General features: G+C 38.3%; 2 protein-coding genes across 3 annotated transcripts; both read right to left on the bottom strand.

Moving 5' to 3' along the window:
• Nucleotides 1–1,094: 1,094 nt before the first annotated feature.
• prdx5 (peroxiredoxin 5) lies at nt 1,095–3,936 on the bottom strand. The gene is made up of 6 exons (XM_079247778.1): nt 3,594–3,936; nt 2,310–2,444; nt 2,096–2,227; nt 1,937–1,975; nt 1,787–1,851; nt 1,095–1,449 (listed from the first exon to the last, which is right to left on the bottom strand). The coding sequence occupies exons 1-6, from the start codon at nt 3,687–3,689 to the stop codon at nt 1,344–1,346; spliced, it is 573 nt and encodes a 190-aa protein (XP_079103904.1). The 5' UTR covers nt 3,690–3,936; the 3' UTR covers nt 1,095–1,343.
• Nucleotides 3,937–5,076: 1,140 nt separating this feature from the next.
• Nucleotides 5,077–21,615, bottom strand: esrra (estrogen-related receptor alpha). Of its 2 annotated transcripts, none has more exons than XM_079247521.1 (8): nt 21,548–21,615; nt 19,819–19,916; nt 14,431–14,814; nt 13,480–13,596; nt 13,271–13,384; nt 11,875–12,042; nt 10,021–10,290; nt 5,077–8,235 (listed from the first exon to the last, which is right to left on the bottom strand). In XM_079247521.1, exons 3-8 carry the CDS (start codon nt 14,807–14,809, stop codon nt 7,982–7,984), a joined length of 1,302 nt encoding a protein of 433 aa, XP_079103647.1. In that variant the 5' UTR covers nt 14,810–14,814; nt 19,819–19,916; nt 21,548–21,615; the 3' UTR covers nt 5,077–7,981. The 2 variants fall into 2 exon arrangements, with proteins under 2 accessions (XP_079103647.1, XP_079103646.1); XM_079247520.1 differs by having other exon boundaries at nt 21,324–21,601.
• Nucleotides 21,616–23,283: the final 1,668 nt, after the last annotated feature.

Raw genomic sequence — 23,283 nt, 5'->3', positions numbered from 1 at the left:
TTGGGTTTGCAAAGTTGCATCTGAACAAACTACAAGACTGCGGCAACAATATTATTTGGAGTGATTTGACCTAAATTGAGAAATCTAGTTATCAACACATGCACAGCACCACATCTGGTGAATGTCGAACACAAAACATCTGGACAAGCACCATAGATCAATTGGTGAAAAGGTATGGTATGACACCACAAGCCAACAATGAGCTCTTCTGTCTACCAAAGTATTCTAAATGTGAGGCCATCTGTCCAACAACTGGAAAGTTGGTCATGCAACAGGATGATGATCTCAATCACAGAATGAAACAACTGTTTTTTTTTTAAATATGGAAATAAATCTGGATCCTAGGCTATTCTAAGAAGCAGCATACTGCTACCATCTTTTATTACTGCATATTGATAATCACATTGTCTAAATGAACACCTCAGCCAGCTCTCTACAGATACAGTAGCCTGAGGTTGAGAATAGGCTGCAAATCCCATATTCACCATTACACTTTGTATTGTCTGCTTAACAGGTCATTTTCTATATGCATATTCACCTGTTCTGTTACCAACACATCTGTCTTTCATACAGTCACAAAGACAGTGCAATCATAACCCTCGATTGAAATACATTTTCTTATTCTGCTCATTTGACTTGTAACATGCCGCAGCAGTATGTGAAGTCAAAGGAATTTTAAAACAGGAACAGGAAAATGTTCCTGTTTTAGCATTTCCCTGTGCGTTTACTCGGTAGTTTATTAAAGTGTACTATACTGGTAATCATGTTTGCAACCAGTTGTATTCTTTGTGTTGAGAAAATGACATTGTGAAAGGTTTTTTTTTTTTTTTAAATACAACAAATCTACAAACAATGGCTGAAAAATATAGAAGCGATATATTGACTCAAAGACTTCAGAGTAAAATGCCATCAAAATTGTGCAGTCATGCCTGCAAACCTAATCAAAGTGAAGAAACATTGTCAAGAAGAGAAACAAAATCCTTCCACAAAACTGATATATATATATATATATATATATATATATATATAATTATTGTTTAGATATGCAATACTTTAATCATCTTGAACACAAAAGAGAAACCTTGTAATTATTGCTTTCAGGGTGAGTTTTATTTGCTTATAACACTGTACACAGACAGATAAACTACCCTTCAGATTGAGATTGACTTTCATGTAATAATTGTGCGCATTATATAATCTCCAGCTCAGCCTCTGACACTAGCAACCACATATCATTTGCATCCATCTTTAGGAAGAGGAGAAAGTTTGGTGGCAGGGTTTAGAAGGCCAACTTTCACAGTAACTCTGGGTGAATAATTTGGTTTAACAAGCTCAGTCTAAGCCTACAGCTCAGCCAGAATGTTGGAAGCGAGACTGCACGTCAGTCCAGTGCCATCAGGCTCTATGTTGATCTTCTTCACTACACCATCTTCCACCAGCATGGAATATCTGAAACAAAGGATCACAGAAGTAAACAATGAATAATCTCACTCGGTTTACAGAAAAATGCAAGTGGGATTTCAAATGAGAGACTAAATGTGTCTAAACTGGTATGAAGTCATGTCTTATCTGTTCAACAAACACTGATGTGATCATTGACCTTTGCGCTTTGACGAGTGTAGAGGTTGAAATAAATGGCTTTCATGCCAGGAACTACTCTCACGTTCACTCCGTCAAACATCTCAGACACACTCCATTCGGAATTCAACTAAAATGAGACGTTTGCTATTACCTTGCAATTGTTCATTTGTTTTTACTTTTAAAGTAAAAACAAAACAGTAGTTACCTCTTAGATCGCTTGTTTCCCAGTACTGCCACAATCTGATCACTATCCAGTAACAGGTCAACTGCCTAGCAAGCAAAAAGCAAACATAATGAGTACACAGAGTAGTAAAACTTTAGATTAAATTTACATTTGCAAGCCATCTATTGTTACCTGTGTAAATGCACCAGTGGGATCAGCTAGCATTCGAACCTGCACAATAAAGACAAAACAAGCTCAACATGTTTATTTTACTGCAGTTTTTAACAAATGCCAACATTTTTTTCTCAAAAGGACCACTGTAATCCCCCTTTTTTTATTTGCAGTGCATACCTTGCCATCTGCTCCATGCTCCTTTCCCCATGCAGCCATGACAAATGCATCATTGACAGAAACGCATGCGACTTCCTGGATACCTTTACTCCTCAAGTCTTCAGCTTGCTGCACAAAACCTGGAAGGTGAGTCTAAAAGAAAAAAAAACTAAATGTAAGGTCAGGTGATGTAGAGTTCACTGTGTATAGGACACAATAAGCAGTGTGGCCTCACCTTGGAGCAGCCAGGGGTAAAAGCTCCAGGTACGGCAAAGAGAACTCCCTTTTTCCCCTTAAAGAGCTGATCCATTGCCACCTTGTTTCCTGGCTCACCCTCCTGCACCTCCACAGCGGGAAGATGTTCACCAACCTGACAATGATTGAGATGACAAATAAGAACATTGACTTGCTTTAAAAGAAAACACACACACACACACACTTATGGTACTGTTACTCCTCAAGCCCAAACGGCAGCTTACAAGCAAAGCAACACAGCATTCATAGTCTGCTCAGAATTGTCTTGTAATATCAAACATGGAAGATGTTCTGCTCTCTGTGCAGCTTTTTAACATGCTAACTTTGTGGGAATCAAGAGAATACCATTATTGATACAGTTCAATGTGCTGTAGTGGAAGCTATTACTTCTTCACCTGTTCCACTTGTGTTTTTTGGTAGGGAAAATAAAATGTAAACTCCATTGGAATGGGCAAAGGCCTGATAAAAAATTTGAAAAGTTAAAAATATAAACATTTTGTCTGAACATCTACTCAATATTCTACTTTTATTAGACATTATTTTAATAAAGGGATAATCTTTGCAGACTGACATTTTGAAACTGCATTATGTGCACCAATGGTCACTAGGGGGCGACAAACCATCATATATTGTATTTCATATGGATTAAAATAGAATTGTAAATGCATAAAATTGCACACTAGATGATTGTACGTGTTTTCTCATTTGATCATCAAAAGAAGTTTAAATACACACGAAAATATGCATTATACCTTTTCAATGTTACAGCCTTTACAATAACTTTAAAAAGCATTTTACTATCACGCAACGCATTTATGCAATACGGCTGTACCTCTTTCTGCAAGGCTTCATGTAAACTCATGCAACTCAGTTATGTTTGCAAAGACTTATACGAACGATAATTGTATAATATGATAAACAATTCAAGACAACGCAGGTAATATTAGCGTTATCTGCAAGGGCCTCTTTTATGTTCCCGTGTCTGTGTACATAAAGCCATGCTGAGATTAATTTAATGTTTAAACTTGAGCAGTAAGCGTTGAGTTTGCTGATAATAAAAGTCCGAACAGCAAACAAATGCCATCATTGTTAGTTATCTATCAGCTGTCATGGCGATGGATTTCAGAGGGGCTTAGCTCCGTGTGCTACAAATAAAAACGTAAGGATGCTAAAGTATCATTTAGCTACAGTATTATACTCTCTTATATTGGCTTGCGGTATCCAGGACGTCCTAGAAAGTTAATGTTAGATTAGAGTTTGTTACCTGAATTGGCATTTTGACGATGGGAGAAACGTGCAGCAACCTGACGGACTGGACAACTCGGGTGGTTTTCAGAAGAGTCGCTGTGATGGAGAGCATTATAGCGCGCTGTTAAGCTAGCTGGCTAGCCTGAAGATATGTCCTATGGTAGCTGTGCTCAGTTTTCCACTTCCTAGACTGACTTCACGTTACTGTCACTCCAGCTTAACCAAAAATAAAGCAGACATGGCGTCCTACAACTAGTCTGGCTGTAAGGACTTAACGTAGCTTTCAGGTTTGGGCCTGTTAAGTCTTTATTTACTGCGCCATCTGCTACCAAGAAGGCTCACGTTTATTTTGAGTGGTTAATAAATGTGTCGGTACGAGGAGCAAAACTCTTATTTGAACGTGATGAATGAACTTGAAAGTGTTTTTTATTATTATTTTAAGGATCTAAACATAAATAGAGACTGGTTGGAACGTAAAAACTTACACAGTTTATGCTTTTAAACCTTTACTAAAACAGACGCATGTTTCACTAACCAAAACCGTCCATTTGAACCACATTGCGCATGCGCAACGGCCCCCAACCCAATTTATTAAACTACTTCACATTAGTGAATTGGTGGAAAGTTACTTAAGATGTATTTGACATCTTAAAATAACATTTGCCTTTAACATAAAAAAAAAAAATGTAAAGAATAAATAATTTAACAGTGTTTTTAAATACATCTTGTGCTAAATATCAAACAGATGTTTTAAAAACACTTTAGGTTTCCATATACAAAAGCTTCACCAAACAGTAATTTGGCCTTCTTCTGTGGTTTGTGCTTTCTTTCCTCATTAATCATCCTATGATCCCTCAGATTGACCAGATGTCCCAGTGGATTAAACTGTATCGCTGCAACATGCTGGCTGCCCATTAATGCTTCCTTATTGGCAATCTTATTTTCCTTTGTAAGTTTTCAGTCTGATAGAATCTGACGTTTTGGTTTTTTTTTTTTTGTTTTTTTTTTTTTTTTTAAAATAATTGTAACTGTAAAATCCTGGGTCCAATACTGTACATGCAGGCTTGTTTTCCCTTTGAATTTCCCTTTGGGGATTAATAAAGTATTTTTCATTTCATTGTTTTTTGTGAAAAATCAAAATATATTAGGTTTTCAGTTTTGTCAACAGACCAAACATGTTCCAGAAATCTGACATCTGCAATCAGTGATTTGTAAAACCACATGTAGGCCAACTGGGAATTAAATTAAGTAAATTGATTGGTTTATGATAAAGCATTGTTTGCTCAGTAACTATGTAAATGACTTCCTCATCAACAGTTATACTTAATACTGATATAAAGAGACTTGTTCAAAAGCTTTAATAAGATCTGACTAGCAGTGCTCATGTGTTTACCCTTATGAAACACAACAACACACTTATACAAACATCCACAGGTAAAGATGAGACAAATGATATGTGGTGGTGGTGTGTCCATTTATTACACAACACAAAGCACCTACAATAATCCACTATCTGCTGCATCAGACAGTGAAAGAGCTCACTTTTTTCACAGTGAATTTAATGTAGACATGTTTAGACAAGGACATTAAACTGTTTCATCTAAATGTAAAAGGAAAAAAAAAAGAGAAAAAAAACTACACACAGAAATTCACAGCCAGTATCACACAGAAAAATAAAGCAGTGTCAACAAACAACAATAAATTGAGTAAAAAATAGAATTTAATCATTTAAATAGTCTTTGAAAATACAAACATTGATTCGAACCTCTAAATAAGATGACATTTAGTAGCTATTTATAATTATCACTGGCAATGTGAAATGTACACTGTGGCTATACAAGGAAATGTGTGAGGTTTGGTAATTTATTGTATTGCTTATTTATATTAATGTGCACATTAAAACATAACCTAAAAATTGCTGTACATTTCAAATAGTTACACTCCAAGTGACCAAGCCTCCAATGTATTATCCAATGTAGTAATCCATTATACCAAAATCCACATTAGTACATGAATGAAAAATCAACCTTTGCATAATTATGCAAGCAAGTGATCAGGAAGAAAGAGCTTGAATGTGGCGCTGGCATCTATAGTCATGCTTGCTTCGGAAATGTCACAATCACTTGCAAAATTTACTTACAAGAGAAACCAGGGAGGAAAATATAATCAAACGACAGCTGTAACTTCTGAAAACAGAAAACATAAGTCAACATTCTGCTCAAACCTCGTTTCTGCTCTGTAGGGTTGCTCATTTAGCTCTTTGCAAGCTGGACTGTTATGCCATAAACATCTTAAATTTAAGCGAACGGAAGCAAATTAACTCAGGTGTTTGCACAACTGCAAGAAATATCCAAGTTTATGTTGACAAATTTACACACCCAAGCTACATTTGTTTCCACAGTTATTTGGCTGTCTGGCTTGTGCTGCCTCCCGAGGTAGCCTTTTGTAGCCTCATCATGCCAACAGATGTATAGAGCCATTCAAACTGATCACTAAAATAACAATTAGCCTTGGAAAACAGCACTGATAAAGAAAAAAAAGAAAGAAATTCAGCATTGATTAAAGCCTAAATGAAAACCTTAATTTCAGTACCAAACCCACAATAGTGTGTCACAATGTAAATAAAATACCCTTATTTCCTAGAGGGGAACTGTATGAAAAAGCAAGTTTCAAGTCTTAACAAACATCAGCACACTGTAAGCTGCACAAATATCATATTATGGGGAATCGATATCACATTTGCTGGCTTTATCATCTTCCACTAGAAATTGCATGTTTGAGTATTTATATAGAACTGTACATGGCTAAAAGTTATGAACGTTAGGCCGTTAAATATTTTTTGGGGATGATTTTTTACAGCAGATAATGTAGCTTTTTTTTGTGCATGTCAAGCTTACTGTAATGCTCATTTATGCTGCAAGTACACAAACCTTCAGGGAAAAAAAAACAAAACAAAAAGAGTACGGACTTTCAGTTTCAACATCCAAAAGAAAGATGTTGCATATGTTTCTCGTAGCCCTGAGCCCATCACAGGGCACGTACAAGTTCAAGTTCAATAGGCGTGCATCCACAGTTGGAGGGGATCTCGAATTGAAACATTTGAGATCTTTTATGCAACGATCTTTGCTGCAGAAAAAGCAGTCACCACATACTGGTATGAGTCTTGTAGGTTAGTGTTACACTTCTTATAGCCCACGTATGAAATAGAACCAACTTCTTTTTTTCCTTTTTTTTTTTGCAGAGGTCAAACTGGCTTTAGTGGAGGAGGGGAGTATAAAAAAGCAGACGAGGCTTATACATTGCTTTTCTAATCACTGTTGTTGCCACAGCAGCTTTAATGTCAAAGAGTTGTGTTCGTCCCTGATCTCACTGGATTCAACTGCACACAAACACACACACACACACACACAAGCTGGAAGCCAGTTTTTGTGTGCCGATAGGATTTACATACAACATTTAAATACGGCATTTTAAGGACGCAGTCTTCATGTGCACTTCTCCTGGACTACAAATCCATTGCACAACCTTTTATAAAGCATCCCGCTCTTAATATCAATAGCTCACAACGCCACTATTAAACCTCCAAAGTGCTGCAGTTTTTTTTTCCTCTCTTAAGAGTTTTTATTATTAATATTTAAAATCTACCCAGCTGGTTTCCATGACCAAACCAATTTCTATTTAAAAATCATATTCAGCATTTGGGGTCCAAAGAGTTGAGAACAAGTGAAACACACAACTAATAATCATCTCATTTGTTCCACATTTTGAATGTGACAGACATTAATCAAGTAATTATATTGCTTTTAACATATTGCAAGTAATTCCTATGTTTTGCCTACAACGGCACACTAAACTATAGTAAATACAAGCACCTCGTGCGTTTCGATTTCAACTCGTACCAGATCCTCGCGCCTTTCGCCAGGTGTGTTTTTATGGCTATCATGTGCAGATGTAGCTTTTTTTTTTTTTTTTTTTTTTATCAAGTTAAAAAAGCTACATAATTGCAGTCTGTTCTTGGGCACCTAGAACTTGTTCCTTAGTGGTTAAATAACTGCGTACTGATGCTGTGACAAAGCATGCCATGAAGCATTTCAACATTTATGTTAAACTTTTCGCTTGTGGATCTTGGAGCCTTTTACTGAAGTTTGGCAGTAACATCTTACTGTACTCGGCCAGCTCTCACATAAAATTCCATTTTCTTATACCATCTACTTATTTTCTTTCTTCTTCTCACGCAAAGGGGGAAAATAAAAACAAAAGAAAACAAAACACGATTTCCTCACGATTGATCATCTAATGAAAACGTTCCTTTTTTTATAAACCACTCTTCCACTCTTCAGGACTAAGTCTCTGTGGGGTTTCTGTCTGCATCTTCTTGCCATTTCTTCTTCTGCTTTTCTTGCTCTAAGGAGAGTCCATCATGGCTTCCAGCATCTCCAAAAATAGTTTGTGCATGGGTACACCACCACGGGTCTTGATGCTGTAGAATGTGGTAAGAGCGCGGCCAGCAGTCTGTCGGAGGAGAGGCAATGTTAAAAGGAGACGTCCTGCCCGCTGGGGGTCGTCTGGGCGCCGCTGACATTCCAGCTCCAGCAGGGCCTGGTGGAGGAGGTCCCGCAGCTTCTGCACAGCTTCCATGTCCTCGATGTAAACAGAGTCTGACAGAAGAACAGGGAGAGCACGGTTAGGCAGGATGCAGACTTTCAATTACATTAGCTTTTGTCACAGAGTTGTCAGCACTTCTCCTCACAGCCAATATAATAGTTTTGATGCCATTTACCAGATGACTGCCAACAGACTAACCAGCCACCAACACAGGGAAAAACACACGGTACAGTCTTAGGTTAGATCCAACATAGAGATTACCTGCACAAAACCTCAACATTTACGAGTGCCGCTATGAAGCTTGTTTACAACAAGTACTGGTGAAACTTTTTGGTCCTTTTGGGAACCAATTACACCAATAAAAACTTCATTTATAGTTATATTTTACGCGTGCATGAGTGAACTACTGTAACCTCAAGTGTAACACAGTTAACAGAGCTATAAACTGCAGCAGCACGGACTACAGAGCTATAAACTGCAACACAGAAGATTATGATCCACTTAAATCAATAGTTCATGAAATACATAAAGGTGTTCTTATATAATAGTTTGTTACATAGGCTGTATAATCTCATTTTCCTGTTGAATTTCCATAAAATAATACTTCAGTAGAGATAAACACAAGTGCAAAGATCAGTGATTGTAAAAACAGCCAGGAATCTTTAAATGTTCTTTTAATGCCATTTAAACAACGACACACTTGTAGATTTTGTTGTTGTCTAGCAAATGGAAACCTACAAACAGATGAGCTCTTCCCTGTTAAATGTAACACCCTTTCTATAAGTGTAAAGGAAGCGAAAAGTAACAAGAGGCACTGCGGCAAAATGTATCTATTAAGCCCAACCAGTGCGATCTGAAAATGTAACCAGATTTAATTTCTTATTTCTGTCCTCTATCATCATCATCTGAAACGTTATTTAGGAGCCGGAACTGATGTGTAAGTCCGAGTTTGTGCATTGTGTGATTAGAAGTGAAGATAGAGCCAGCTTGCTGTCAGTACAACATCTCTGTGTGAGGACAAAGCCGTGCAGGTTGTCTTCTACCTTTATCTGGTTCATCAACAGCTTACTTTCACTCCTGTGCCACAGGGTAAGTGAAGCTTAAAGGCTTCAAATTGTCAGTTAAACTTTTAAAGCAAAAGATCAGTGAAACTCTCCTCCAGAGGTGGGAAATCGAATAGAAAAAAAATCGAAAATCGGAATTTTTTTGTAAAAAAACATTTAAAAAAATCTTTTTAAATAAATTCAAATAATCCAATATAAAATTTGGGTCATTTTTATTTGTTTTTATTGATCTTTTTACTTGTCTTCTTGGGCATTATAGCATCAGATTGATTGATCTGGCTACTGTGTTGTTTTTTTACTCATTGAAATTAAGAAAAATGACGAGCAAAAAAGGTTTTGTACACTGTTTTTTGTTTTTAAGTCTACAAAAATTGGCAATATTGAAGAATTGTGAGAATCCTAATTTAAATCGAATCGGCATCCAAAAAAAAATCTGAATTAAATTGAATCTGTAGCATATCCTCACAGCCCTACTCTCCTCCATTCACAAACATCCAAAATTACTGATAATATGTGGATTTATGGGAGGGTGCACTTCAAGCATTATGCATTCATTTGGAGGGAAAGATGTTCGTCTGAAACTGCAGTACTGAGTAGTATTACTATGAGTAGTATTACTATGAGTAGCGTGACTACTGCCATTCTCTGTATTCTCTGATAACATTGTTTGGGGAAAAAAAAAAGTCGAGTTTCAAGTGATTATCTTAGAAAAGACAGATGCACAATTCATTACAAATTACTACTCCATCACTATTTCACTCGAGTTGGAAGTACCTGAGTTTGTGAGTGCGATGGCTTTTAACATGACAAATTCCTCCCGGTCCACGTTGAGCGCACGGAAACGGCGGGCGAGTTGAATAATTGCTGCGTTTAGCTCTGTCAGTCCAGCAACCCGTGACATTTCTTCATCGAGAACAAAATCCTCAGCGAACACCACCTCGTCCTCACAGCCCAGCGAGCGGTACGCTACACCCAGAACCAGAACCTCCAGCCACACTGACTGCAGCACCGACATCTGGTCTGCTAGAGACAGAGACAGGAAGCCTGCAAAGAACCAGGTGAGGAGACAGAGATGCAGTTTGTTAATACAAGGTGAATTTTAAAGAAAGCACTCCTAGTTAGAATAGACACGTGGTTACTAGTTAAAAGTCAAACAGTGCAGGAGTTCATCTGAGATGTCATCAGATGATGAATTTCTGATATCACTTTTCTTAACATACCATACCAACATAAGAAACAAAATGCTTTGGCTTCAGATATTTTTGCACCAAAATAAGAGTCTTTTCATCCTTCCTTCCAGCTTTCTTTGCTATTTTGAGCCTCACCTCCAGATTTTCCATTATGTTTAAGTTAGAAGGCTGTGAGGGCCACGGCTCTGGCCCGTCATCAGAAACTGAATCACACTGGTTCCCATTTAGGGAGAACAGAGAGAGACTAAAATATTTAGTTTAAAACATATTTTAAGATGTATGCACCCCTGCTAAACACACAAATTACAACCTTTCTTGTTGCAGGTAGTAATGAGTTAACCCAGTGGTTCCCAAACTTTTCCCACAGGGCCCTCTTTTCACCGACAACAATAATGCCAAGCCCCTCCTCCTGTCACGTGAACTGAAGAAAAATACAAACTAAGAAACGTGTCATCAGTTTAATGGCTGCAGTGTTGGTAACTATAGTTAAAACCATGTCAGTATTATTATCCATTCTTCTGCTACGGTGTGAAACGTTTTAAACCAGGAATATCTGCAAACTACTTCAGGTGAGCCGAGCTTTTGATGAGACAGATGCTGCTTTAGTAAAACAACAACTATATGATAGCTGGACGGTTTATATCTAAAGTAACCAAAAGGACTTCTCATTGTTTTCAGGATGAAAAGTCTCCAAGTGGTGTTGGAACTTGTTTGGATTCATACTTCATAATATTGATTATATTTTGACACATACAACACTGGTCTGTCTTCATTTCCCCCTATTGATTATTACTGTTAGTTTTATTAGTATTATTACTGTTGTTTTATTAGTATTATTACTGTTAACCATCAGTGTCCCACGGGCTAAAACTTTCCACGCCAAAACACAGCTACCTCCCAGAGAACAGGACCAGTTCCTACAACAACAAGAAGGGATGTCCTCATATTGTATCCGGTAGCTATGTTGGATCAGTTTATGATAATCACGACTGATCAGGCCAGTTCACTGTTGTCCTGATAAATAGGCTAAAAAAATACAAAAATATTCGACATAGTTTCTTTGATTGCAAAAAGCCATCAGATTCAGAGCTTCCATGCAAGAAATAGTTGACGGATGTCTTTGTAAAGAAATGTGAGCTGTCCCAATTTTGGCTGCCCTGACTGCAGCATCATCAGTTAAAATGAACACACACAGTCACATTTAATGTTCCCACTGAGGCAAAGCTGAAATGTACCTGATTAAAATCTGCATCAACCGCAGAGTCATTTGACGCTAGACTGAATGCTGAATAAACACTTTCACTTTGCGTTCAAGAACCAGTTGTGGGGGTTTTTTTTTGATCAATGTTAAAAAAAAAAAAAAAAGAAAAAAAAAAGTGCTCCAGTCTGTTAAACTGCTGCCTCTTCTACTCTGCTTTATTCTCTCAGCATCTCTTACCAGGAATGTGTTTGGCCCAGCCAATGATCACAACCAGCTCACGATCAGCAAGGTCACAGAGGGTGGTGAGTGTACGCTGGGCCGTGTCAGGCTGCAGAGGGTCGGGCATTGCAAATAACTTTTCTGGCTCTGCCACTAGAAGATGGGACACAATGATGTTGGAGGAACCTGTGTGACAAAACATCAAACAACAAAGTTAGACGCTGTGTAAAAATCACTGAAATCCCAAAATATCATCTCGTTATAGATATAAACACCCTGCTGTTCGACGTTGTTCCCTGTAAACATGCCACAAAAGTCTAATTCCCATTTTCAAATACAGGCTTTAAAACATATGTAATTATTTCTATGAATACAGTGCAGAAAATTTGCAAAGTGATCAAAATCAATAATAAAGTTGTTTATAAAAGCAGTACAATGTACCGCTCTTTACAGTAGAGGGCGCTGTTTTCAATCCAAACTGAGAAAGGATTTTTTTTCTGTTACTTATATCCAATAATCTGTTTGGGTTTTAGCCACCCTTCATGTCTGCAAAGCCTCATTTCCACTAACGGGTGCAGGTCAGGACAGGGCGGGTAGGGTGTGGATATGGTCTAAACTGTAATCTCGTTGCGTTCCCACAGCCAGCTGTAATTGTAACTGTAACTGTAATTGTAACTGTAACTGCCTGTAACTCCACCTGAAAGGTGGAGTTACAGGCAGTCAGAGATTGACGCCTCTGCTGCATAGTAGCATGATGCCTGATATAACCAAAACATGACTCAGAAACAAAGAAGCATGGCGATCATCCAACAGCTTGCGTTCTTTTTTCTTCCTCCTCGTGTATCCACGGAGCAGTGCTTCGTGATGCCATTTTTAACGGAGATTTAAGAAGCAAAGAAAATCTGTTGCTCTGAACAAGGAGCAGTTTTTGCTTTGTTTTCACGCCAGGTCACATGAGAAGTGTCTTTTCCTAATAAATCAGCTTGATGCTGTGTGTGAAGCTCCACCCTTTCAGGTCAGATCGGTTAGATTGGTACCCTAACGGAAGGGTAACATGAACAGTAGGATGGGTTGGGTATTAGGATACGTCTCCCAGTTTTCGTCTAAGGAAATCCAAAAGAATGTGTCCCGGCCCGCCGTGACATGACCTGTACGTGTTGGTGGAAACAGGGCTTAGGAGGAGCATCTCAAGGTTTAAAATTCTCCAATCTGAACAGATGAATCTGTACAATTAAAACAAAGCAGCACAACAAAGACATCTCCTGATGAACTACTTGGATATATAATTCTGTTCTTATGCTTTAATAACTTGAACATGGCGTTTGTCAGTAGCTGTCATATTAAGCTACGTGTCTAAAAAAAAACAAACAAACAAAATAAACTATTTTTTAAAATAAAAGTTGACATATGTGACCTTTTTCGCTCTCCTTTGTCAGCGGTAGCGGGGCACTCTGGTATGTTGCATTCTCCACTTCTGGGCGTCTCTTGTACTTCTGCCTTCCACCTCTGACCCGGTCAAGACGAACTCCTACAAAGTAAAAGATGAAATATGTCTGAGTTAAACCAGGAAACAAGTAGCATACGTTTACAGCAGAACAATGATCGCCATCCCAAACGACTCACCCTCTTTAAGCATGCCTACTTTGAGGCACTTGGTAAAGCGGCATGCTTGACAAGCCTTTCTGCGCCTTTTGGTGATCTCGCATTCGTTTGACGCGGGACAGCTATATTCGATGTTACCTTTATGGAAGAAAAGCAGAAAAATATGTTGAGTGATAACAACATTTTATACATTTTCCAAATAGAATTCACAAATAGTTCAAATATTAATAGGAATTTGGTGTGAGGGAATATCATCTTTAATTGAGAAAATACACTTTTATTCATAGTATTATCAAAAAGCCCAATTACAGGCCAAGTTTCTGATCCCACAAACACACTGCCTGGCCAAAGTAATACTTGGATCTTGCTAAGTGAATGATAGGACGTTGATTAAGCTGGTCAGGTCTAGATTGAGCAACTATATGTGCTTTAAAAAAAAAAGAAGTCAGTTGACTGTCTGAATGAGCAGGTTTTACAAGCAAGTTATTCTGTCAATTTATTTTTTTTTTTTATCTTCCCTCATGGGCATACTCTTAATGGACAATGTCAGGATTCATCAGACTAACTGGAAAGAAATGTCTCAGAGACAGTGGCGGTGGGTTAGTTACTTGGTAAGAGCTGAATGAAGGACCATCAAGTATATCGGCATCTATTTGTGGCGTTTATCCAATCTTACCTTATTTGATGATTGCACTAATGTATTTAGATTTTAATCAGCAAGTACCAGCTAATCAAATTTGACCATTTCATGTTCGTTTGTTTTATTACTTTATTTGTATAAATATATATATATATATATATATATAAAAAAAGAAAGAAATACATTAAATGGATCATAAACATTCTCCTCTACACCTTAAAATTATTTAGGTTGAAACTGTACAGGTTGCATAAAGGCTTTGCAAAGCACTGAATCATTTTAAGGCTCCTTGATATGTGATGCCATTGCATCAACTTCTTCTCAGCACGCACCTTGGATTGTTCTCTTGAAGAATGCTTTGCAGGCTTCGCATGACGCAACGCCGTAATGATAACCTGAAGCCACATCCCCGCATACTAGACACAGCCTCTTAGGAAGCGTGCTCAGGGCATACTTGCATCGCCCCGCTCCGTTTCCAGTGGAGCCCTCCTCTGCCCCGTCGCCCGCCTCGTCTTTAAAGTGACAACGCAGAGCTGGTGTGTAGAGTGGCGGCGAGTAACGCTTGGCGCCCTCTCCTCTGGTCCCTCCGCCTCCGCTTTGAGAGGAGTCAGAAGAGGCCCCGCCGGGGCTGGTCCGACCTCCCCCACCTCCTTCTGGACTACTTGGTTCCGCCTTTATGTAGACATCTGACCGACGCTCCCGGGAAGACATGATGTCTGGAGGAGAAAAACGTACACAACAAAGAGAGGACGAAGTCAATAATGGTGTCGAATATTTTACCTCACACATGCACCACAGCTGACCTTTTTTTTGGTCAACATGTGACGTAAACAAAGCAGAAGAATGCAGGCAACCTGACCTTTTAAGGTTCTGTCTTAGTTTTTTACAAGCTCGAATGAGGTGTTTAAACATTTACGTGCTATTTTGTCCTGTTAGATCTTACTGGTTTCATTATCATATGCTAAAGTTATATATTAAGTAATACCATACAATAATAATAATAATAATAATAATAATAATAATAAAAAAATATAATAGTAACAATAATAATAATATTTCCCCAGAGTGGCTCTTTTGGTACCACAGTAAAAGGAATGAAAAAAAAATCCCAATTCCATATCCATTGATGTAATTTACTCACTTTTGAACCTGCTTTTAAAAGTCTTGTGTAGTTAAATTACGTTTTACATCATGTTAATATAAGAAATACATTAACTTGAACATGAATTTGTGTACTGTTAATGTGGGCCACCTCTACTGAATTTATCGAGCAAATCCATGAATAAGCTTAGAAAAACTATGGTAGAAGGTAAGTATAAAGGAGCATGGAAGTGTGAGCACTGCCTCATTACAGCCCAAATTTCAGTCCTTGTTTTTCAAGTTTTTACATGAGCTGCTAAACACCTCTCTAATGAGGTGAACATGGGTTGATTTGAGTGTAAACACAGTAGTCTGCGTATGAGAAGAGAAAAAAAACAACAACACCCTGACATAACTTCAGGAGTTGTGGTATAAATGCCACCTTAATCTCACAGGAAACACATTACGGCCCAACAACTAACATTTACTTGACAGCTAAAAACTGACCATGATTATCGTCACAACTCTTTACTGGGCTGCGAATTGCAAATGGTTGACATCCCCAAAAGCCATACTTGGCTTAACTTAGTTTTCTGTATGTGTGTGTGCGTGTGTACACATTTAAGTGTGTGTTATTTCTTCCTTAGTTACACTTAAATCCACCAAAAAACACCTCAGACACACCAACCTGCAACCTGTAATGTCTAAAATAAACCAACACGGTCCTCATATCGTCTGCACTGGGAGAAGTTGTTGTCAGTCATATTTCTAGTTGTTAAAATAGCCAAGGTGACTGGATGAAGGTCACTGAGCTCATAAACAGTGGGCACTCCTCCTTATCCAGAAATATGACTTGTATTCAAGTAAGGCAGAGCGAGTACTGCGGGAACCTGCTGGCACGACAAAAAAAGAAACTAATAAGATAAATGAAGATTCCATTAAATGTGTATTTGTGGATCCAAATACAAGCACATAAAGTCTGTGACTTCTCAAAGCAGAAAAAAAGTGAAAAATGCAGGCACTGAAGCTAAAATTACATTACAGTCTGCATCAGCTTTCTGATTCAATTGAATGAATTCAAAATGGCGCACAAAAGTATACCGTTGGAAATAAAAATAATAAAATCAAAACAGGTGACTGATTTCCTTAAGTGGACGCCGACTTTGTCCTTCAAATGCAAACCCAATCACTGTGCTGATTACTTGAGAGTAATGTTGATTTATGCCATTCAACTTCTAGTGACATAGTTCTCAAGCCAAATGTTGTGATTCTTCATATCAATCATTCATTACATCCATTAGAAATTAGACAATTATCCTAAAAGCAGTCTGATCCTTTTTTGGACAGTTAAGTGATGAGTATGTGCACCTCAACTTTTTCTCCTCTGTGAGTAGATGAACAAGTTGGGTGAATGTTTTTAGTTCTGCCCCAAAATAGGGTAAATTAAAATAAATGATAATACTAATGTTAATGGGATAGTAATGCAAACAGCTGATGATTCATAGTTCTGGCTTAAACTGGCTTTTAAAATGTAAACTGGGAGGTTAAAGCAAGTTGAACGACTGTATTCCTAGTAGAACGTAATAGATCAGTGCATGGGGATGATGAGATGAGAGCTGAGCAACCCAAATACCCTCAATCCAGTTAAGGTTTGAAAGAGACTGGTGAGCTTGGCTGGTACACACAATGCCAATCCACCTTAACCACCAACCTTTTTTTCTCTTTTCAATTTGATAATCCATTTGCAGTTTCTGGATGTACAGTGTTGCAACATTTAAAATCTATCATTTCTAATGCTCTGATCACGCTGCACACACACCGACAGCATTGTATTGTACGTGCAAACTAGATGGGGAGGTTCCATGATGAATCAAACCCTTGGTGTTTGGAATCATCAATAGTTGATAGAATAATAGAAAAGAGAATTTTATTCAATCTAATAATATTTGCAGATTTGAGTAAGTTTTATTGACCAATTAACAATTTTTTTGCTTTTTAATATCCACATTTCCACTGTTGTAGATGAAGCACAGCTCAAATAAAAGCAGTCAGCAATCAGTGACTTTATGAGATCTAATCAATAACAGCACAGTCCTGACTTGTGCTGGACACTGTTTGTGTGAATCAGTCTATACAATAATCCCGTTTTAAATGACCCAGTTTCTGACTAGAGACATCCATGAAGCAAACAAGTTTAAAGTGAGATCCATCTTATATGTCTTCATGCATTTATAGGACGTGATCCTTGGCAAAAGTATTCTGTACTTCTACGTACAAAGAGTGCTGATAACATACCATTTTACCTTTCCACATATTTTTCAACCATGGCCTGTCCAAAAAAATATACTTTAAGTGATAAAAGTAATCAAAACTGCTCAATATCAGACATCCCATCTAAATCATGTTCAAGAACCATTGAGAATGGTAAACATTGCATCTGTATTGTCAATAAAAACTGGTTTAGTCCCGAGAGTTTAATCTACAAACCAAATCTCACATTGTGTTGTATATACACTGTACAGTAAATACTACAGGAAGCATAACTGGCCATTATAATTAATCCCTAATGGCTAAGTGAAAATCAAGCATGCTTTTATGGTATTTATTGCAACAGACCTTATAGCTGCTGGTATACACTTACTGTGGAGTTTGCCCTCTGGATATGAGCAATGTTTGGCAAGCTGTAAGGAGGGTCACAGCATACCTAGCTTGTTTAAACTTTAGCTTACTTGTAGGCTACAGAGTCTGAAAGCCTAGTAAATGGCTCACCTAATACAAGCAGAACCAGCACATGAATCTGGACAAATCAGCAATGCGAAGCAGCGATGTTCAGAGTTAAAGCAGATCAACTCCCCCAACCATGTGCTGCAGATGTGGGCCAGCTCCACATCTGCTTTGGCAAAACGAGGACGCCAGTTTCAGTAACGAAAATGTTGATTAATAACACAAAATTTAAAAAAAACAGGGGGAAATAGCTGGGTTTTCTCAACACAAATTAAGTCGTTAATAAAGCCACAACAGTCGGTTAGTTTGCTTAATCATCTGCTTTACACACCGTAGAAACACGAGATGTGGACTGCAAGCCAATCATATTAGATGTTAGCATTAGCAAGCTAAACAATAATGAACATATATTACTGTAGGTTAGCTCCTCCTAGCTAACTAAGCTAGGTAGCTACCGCTAATCCCGACTGACCAGCTCTCCCCCACTTCCCTGCAACTGAGGTTTATTTTTGTCTCTTTAACCCGGACTAGTCTGGCTCTTACCTTACAGCTGTGGCTACTACAGCACTTAATCTTAAGTCTCTCCACGGCGCGATCTCATGGCACAGGTTGGAGAGGAAAATCTGTTTCCAGACTGCCAGCTTCTGCTAGCTCGTGTTGGCTGCGTGTTGATGTGGGCCGGGCTACAATCGGCTTTCTCTAACAGCTGGTAAGATGAGGATGGACCCACTGTAGCTGAACACATTCGTTCAAGGAGCTCGCATCTTAAATCAGGGCCGGATTAAAAGTACACAGGCCCCTGGGCCCAGAGTGTTCCATGGGCCCCCTTCCCCACAGTAACATTATGAAAATTGTAAACGATATACTGTGAAGCAACATTTCTCAGCCAATGGTACCAATACACTGGACACCTTTGTGTAACTATGTTATTTTTATGTAGGTTTTGTTTTCTGTCCAAACTGCTGGTGTTTGCCCTACGCAGGCACCACATGGGCCCCAACTGGGCATGTGACCAAAATGCCCACTGGATTATCGGGCCTTGATCTTAATCATTTCTTGAAGGTCATATTCACAAATTCACAGTATATATATATATATATATATATATATATATATCTTTCTTTACGCATGTATTTTAACTGATGTAGTTGGAGTTTGTCATAAGGCAAAAAACAAACAAAAAAAAACTGTTCTTGATTCATGTTTGTAGAACAAAAAATGTTCATATGTCCACACTGAAAAACATGTCAATCTAATTTCGATTTAAAATAATCTGAATGAAGAGCGAATGATCCATCATCATGTAAACGTTGAATCTAATGTCACAGGATGAATGGTAAGTTTTGACTAAAATGTAGCAGACAGTTCTAATAATAAGGAATTTCTTATCTGTCTATATATTATAATAGACAATATTTTCTAAAGCTTTATTTTCACCCCTTGGTAGTATTCAATGTCCCCAAAATAAACTTCAATGCACCAATGTCATCCAGACAAATACTTTAATTGCTCCTTTTCCTCTCAGAAGATCTGGGACATTGTCACATTGATTTATACCTCTAAAACTGAGGGCAGTCCTCCCTCTCTGTTCACTATTTGCCCATCATTTATCTTTTCTCCGTCTCTTTTTTTTTCCTCTGCAGTGTAGACACAGACCATTTTCCCCAGTTTTTAATCATGCTTTAAAATTTAAAAGGAAAGATCAAGACGTTCATTTTTTCCTGCAGTGATTCTAATACATCATTTTTACCAGCAATTTTAGAAATTCAAATTCAGCATTTTCAAATAAAATTTTAGGTGAAATTTTCCTTCAACATCCTTCAGGATTTAACCTGGATGTCAGTCATCCTTGCTGAAAGTGTAGAATTATTCCTGAATATTTAATCGACATAAGAAGTCATGTGAAAGCAGCTCACCTATTTGGTGAAGTGGAGCTTCAAAAGAGTATATTCCTCACTCCTGATGGCAGCTTGGTAAAGTGCTCTTGCTGTAGGGGTTGAGGTTATCAGGACACCTGCAAAATAAGTGAAGACTTCTGAGTATTGTCACAAAACTTAAATAAATTATCAACAGTTTCCTTGTCTACAACAATTCTCAATCATCACCAACAGTTTAATTTTGTGGTTACAAAGCATGTGTATACTCTTAAAACTGACTTTCTTCCCACACATATATATATATATATATATATATATATATATAACCTAGTGTATCTGTGAGGAATCTTCACACTGCTTGACTACCCTCCCCCTGTGTGACACACTCCAAAGGTCACAGTCACAGGAATGCTTGAAGGACAGACAGAGTGAAGCCAACACCTTGTCCCTAACTTATCAACGTAGGGCTTAAGTTTGGTGATAACTCTCTGCATATGATTAAAGAAATTAATTTAAATACATGCAATACAGTTCTAGTTTTAATAGCAAATAGGAGTCTAGTTTTTAGAAAATTCTGCAAATTGTAATTTGCTTTTAACTTCAACCTCAGGGGACTTCACTTTATTATGTGGAAATGAAATAAGATCCCCAGCTAGTATTAAGGGGAGATTGAATTAGTTTTTAGGTTCTAAACTAGTGAAAGGCATAGCTTCAAATAAAGACTTTTTGTGAAAAAGAAAGTAATACAAAAGCTCATAAAGTCTTTAATGGTTTGTAGCGTCCTAAAACACTTTTCTTAGGGGGGACTGGTGCTATTTGTCCCTGAAAATAAAACCTTGCTGTACTTTAAACTCGGTTAGAGGCTTTTTTTTTTTTTTTTTTTTTAAATGCTGCGCTGTGTGGAGATGGACAGAACAGCACCCTGGGGTGACCTTGCCTACTGATCTCGGACCATTGAAAGGTTAATTGCCAAAGTGGATTATGCCTTTAGATCAGTGATCCCAATCCTGGTCCAGCAGGCAAGAGGAACTTACATCGTTCAGTGTGTTAAAATGGAGAGATCAGCTACCCGGGAGGTTAAAACACGTATAACAGAAGTGTGTACAGTGGAAGAAGTGAGGGGTGTCTTAAGCACATGCACGACATGCAGACAGCCACGAAAAAGACCATTATTCTTTGTATCCGATACCACATCTCTGTATTCTTACATTATCAGGGACCATGCATCCATTTTTCCAAGGTATTTCAGCACCATTAGACAGGGCAGAACTGCAAATGTGTCATTTAGGAAGCAGATAATATGTGAGAATATTTTAAGCCAGACAGGAAGCCTCTGTCGCAAATTATTACGCAATATGTGCAACTACTTATTCAGCAGCTCTTGCCCCCTATAGTTCCAGATACAAGATCAGGGGAACTTGCACCTTTTACCAGGCGAACCGAGCATGCACAGACCGCTGGCATGTCCCGCAAAGGCTCAGCAATAACCTAAACACAACATATGCATACAACCTCAGAAGTGATGGGAATTAAAGGACACTTACTGGGATGTGAAAAACCATTGCGTTTTTTTTCTTCTTTAATTTTTTTTTTTTTTTTTTTTTTTAAATCTTGAGTCAGTGAAGTCTTTATGGCTGGAAAGTCCACAGTCGGTTGAACTGGTTTAATGGCGCCGTCTGAGCCTCGAAGGGTTTCTCACAAAACGCCACATTTCACGACGTTTCTGTACAATATGGTGATAACTACAACCGGCAACACAATGTCTTACCCGTCTGTTCGGTTCCGTACACTGGCGATATAAATTCCCGTTTTTGCTTGTACAACTAGGGGCTGTAGTTTAATATTAGTGTCAAGAGTGGAAAAATAAACGACACACTTCCGATAAAACAGATTAACATTAAAACGATGCCGACTCACGCGACTTGTTTTTACGCTCTTTGGGCAAAACAGTATTAAATAATAGGAAAATTATAAAATTATAGAGTTTAAATAGACTGTGTGAATGTCTAACATAGCTTGCAGAGACACAAAACCTTTTATCATAAAAATGAAGAAAACACACCAGCTTTTATTTTTTGCGCCAAACATTTTAACTTCCGGTGGATTTCGGCTTTTTCCGCCAGCTTGACGAAACTTAATGACGTAGCCTCGATCTCGTGCCTTTCCTCCTCCCTCTGCTTCAATTTGCGTCTGCTGTGTCTCCGTTACGTCCGTCAACACAGCCACTACCGTCATCAGCATTTTAAAAAAAGGGGGCCTGAAACTCTGGGTGGAAAAAATGGTAATAGAAAATTGACTTTCATGCTAATTTTCAGGTAGGTCCAATTAATTAATCCATGGTTTATTAAGAGTGCTGACTTCAGATCAGCTGCCCATAAACCCGCTGTTTCTGCTACCTGACAGAATCTAGAGGTGTTCATGCATCAAACCCTCCCCCTAATGAAAACTGCATACTGTAGGATTATGAAGTATGCTTGGATGTATGCTTATTTAGGCTTTGTTTCACAAACTCACATTCAAATTAATTATGAAATTTTATGAAAAATATTCATTTTAATTCAAACATAAATGACCGAATGGTCTGCATGCCTCTTTGAGCACACCTCTTTGGAAAATGTAGTCATGCCGCCAGTCTTATGACACTGACCCAGCTCACTCCAACACACTATCTGGACACAAGCCAAGGAAGACGGGATCAGGAGTTTACTACAATGAGATTAAAAGGGGAAGATATAAAAAGATAACAACTCTGACTAAATGTGAAATTTAAAAAAAAAGCTTTTAGGGATATAAAGTTCATCTAATGTGGGCTAAACTAGTTTTTATTATTATTATTATTATTATTATTATTATTATTATTATTATTATTATGCAATTAAACTTGTGAAAGAAAGAAATATATCATGATTGCGGCTTGTGTGTTTTTTGTTTTTTGTTTTTTGTTTGTTTTGTTTTTTTTAAATTTTATAACCTCTCTCTTCTTGAAATAGGCAGCCCCCGCACGCTCCAGCATGCCTGGTAACAGCTGGCTCAGAGACAGGACAGAAGTTTGTCACAAAAGGGGTTGTCAACCTTGCCCATTGATTTATAGCCTAAACTCCACGCAGGAAAAAGGAAAATCTGTGGTCGTCCTGCAGGACCTGGATAAGTGTGTGCATTTCCCGCGACACTTCAGCATTATCCTACTTTATTTATAGACCAATAAACCTTATAGCCTTGTCTGAACCACCGCAGTCACACACATTCACTCGCGCCCCCCCTCCCCACCCCCTTCACCTTCTCCGTGTCAGAGGTGCGGGGTCTTGATGTGGTCACATGTGTGCAAGCGCGCTCCAGGCTCGGGGACTGGATTTTTTTTGAGCGGCGCGCGTGAGAGGGGAAAAACTGACGGTAGTGTCATTGCGACCTTGAAGCAAGGTCATTGAGTCTGCTGCAGACACTGCAACTCTGCGGGGCTGCATCACAGCCTTCTGCTGCAGAGTCTGCATTATCCGGCGTCACGCG

Source organism: Telmatherina bonti (assembly GCF_933228915.1).
Source record: "Telmatherina bonti genome assembly, chromosome: 10".
Classification (NCBI taxonomy): domain Eukaryota; kingdom Metazoa; phylum Chordata; class Actinopteri; order Atheriniformes; family Telmatherinidae; genus Telmatherina; species Telmatherina bonti.
The sequence above is the reverse complement of the archived record's forward strand: the minus strand, read 5'-3'. Positions and strand labels throughout refer to the sequence as shown.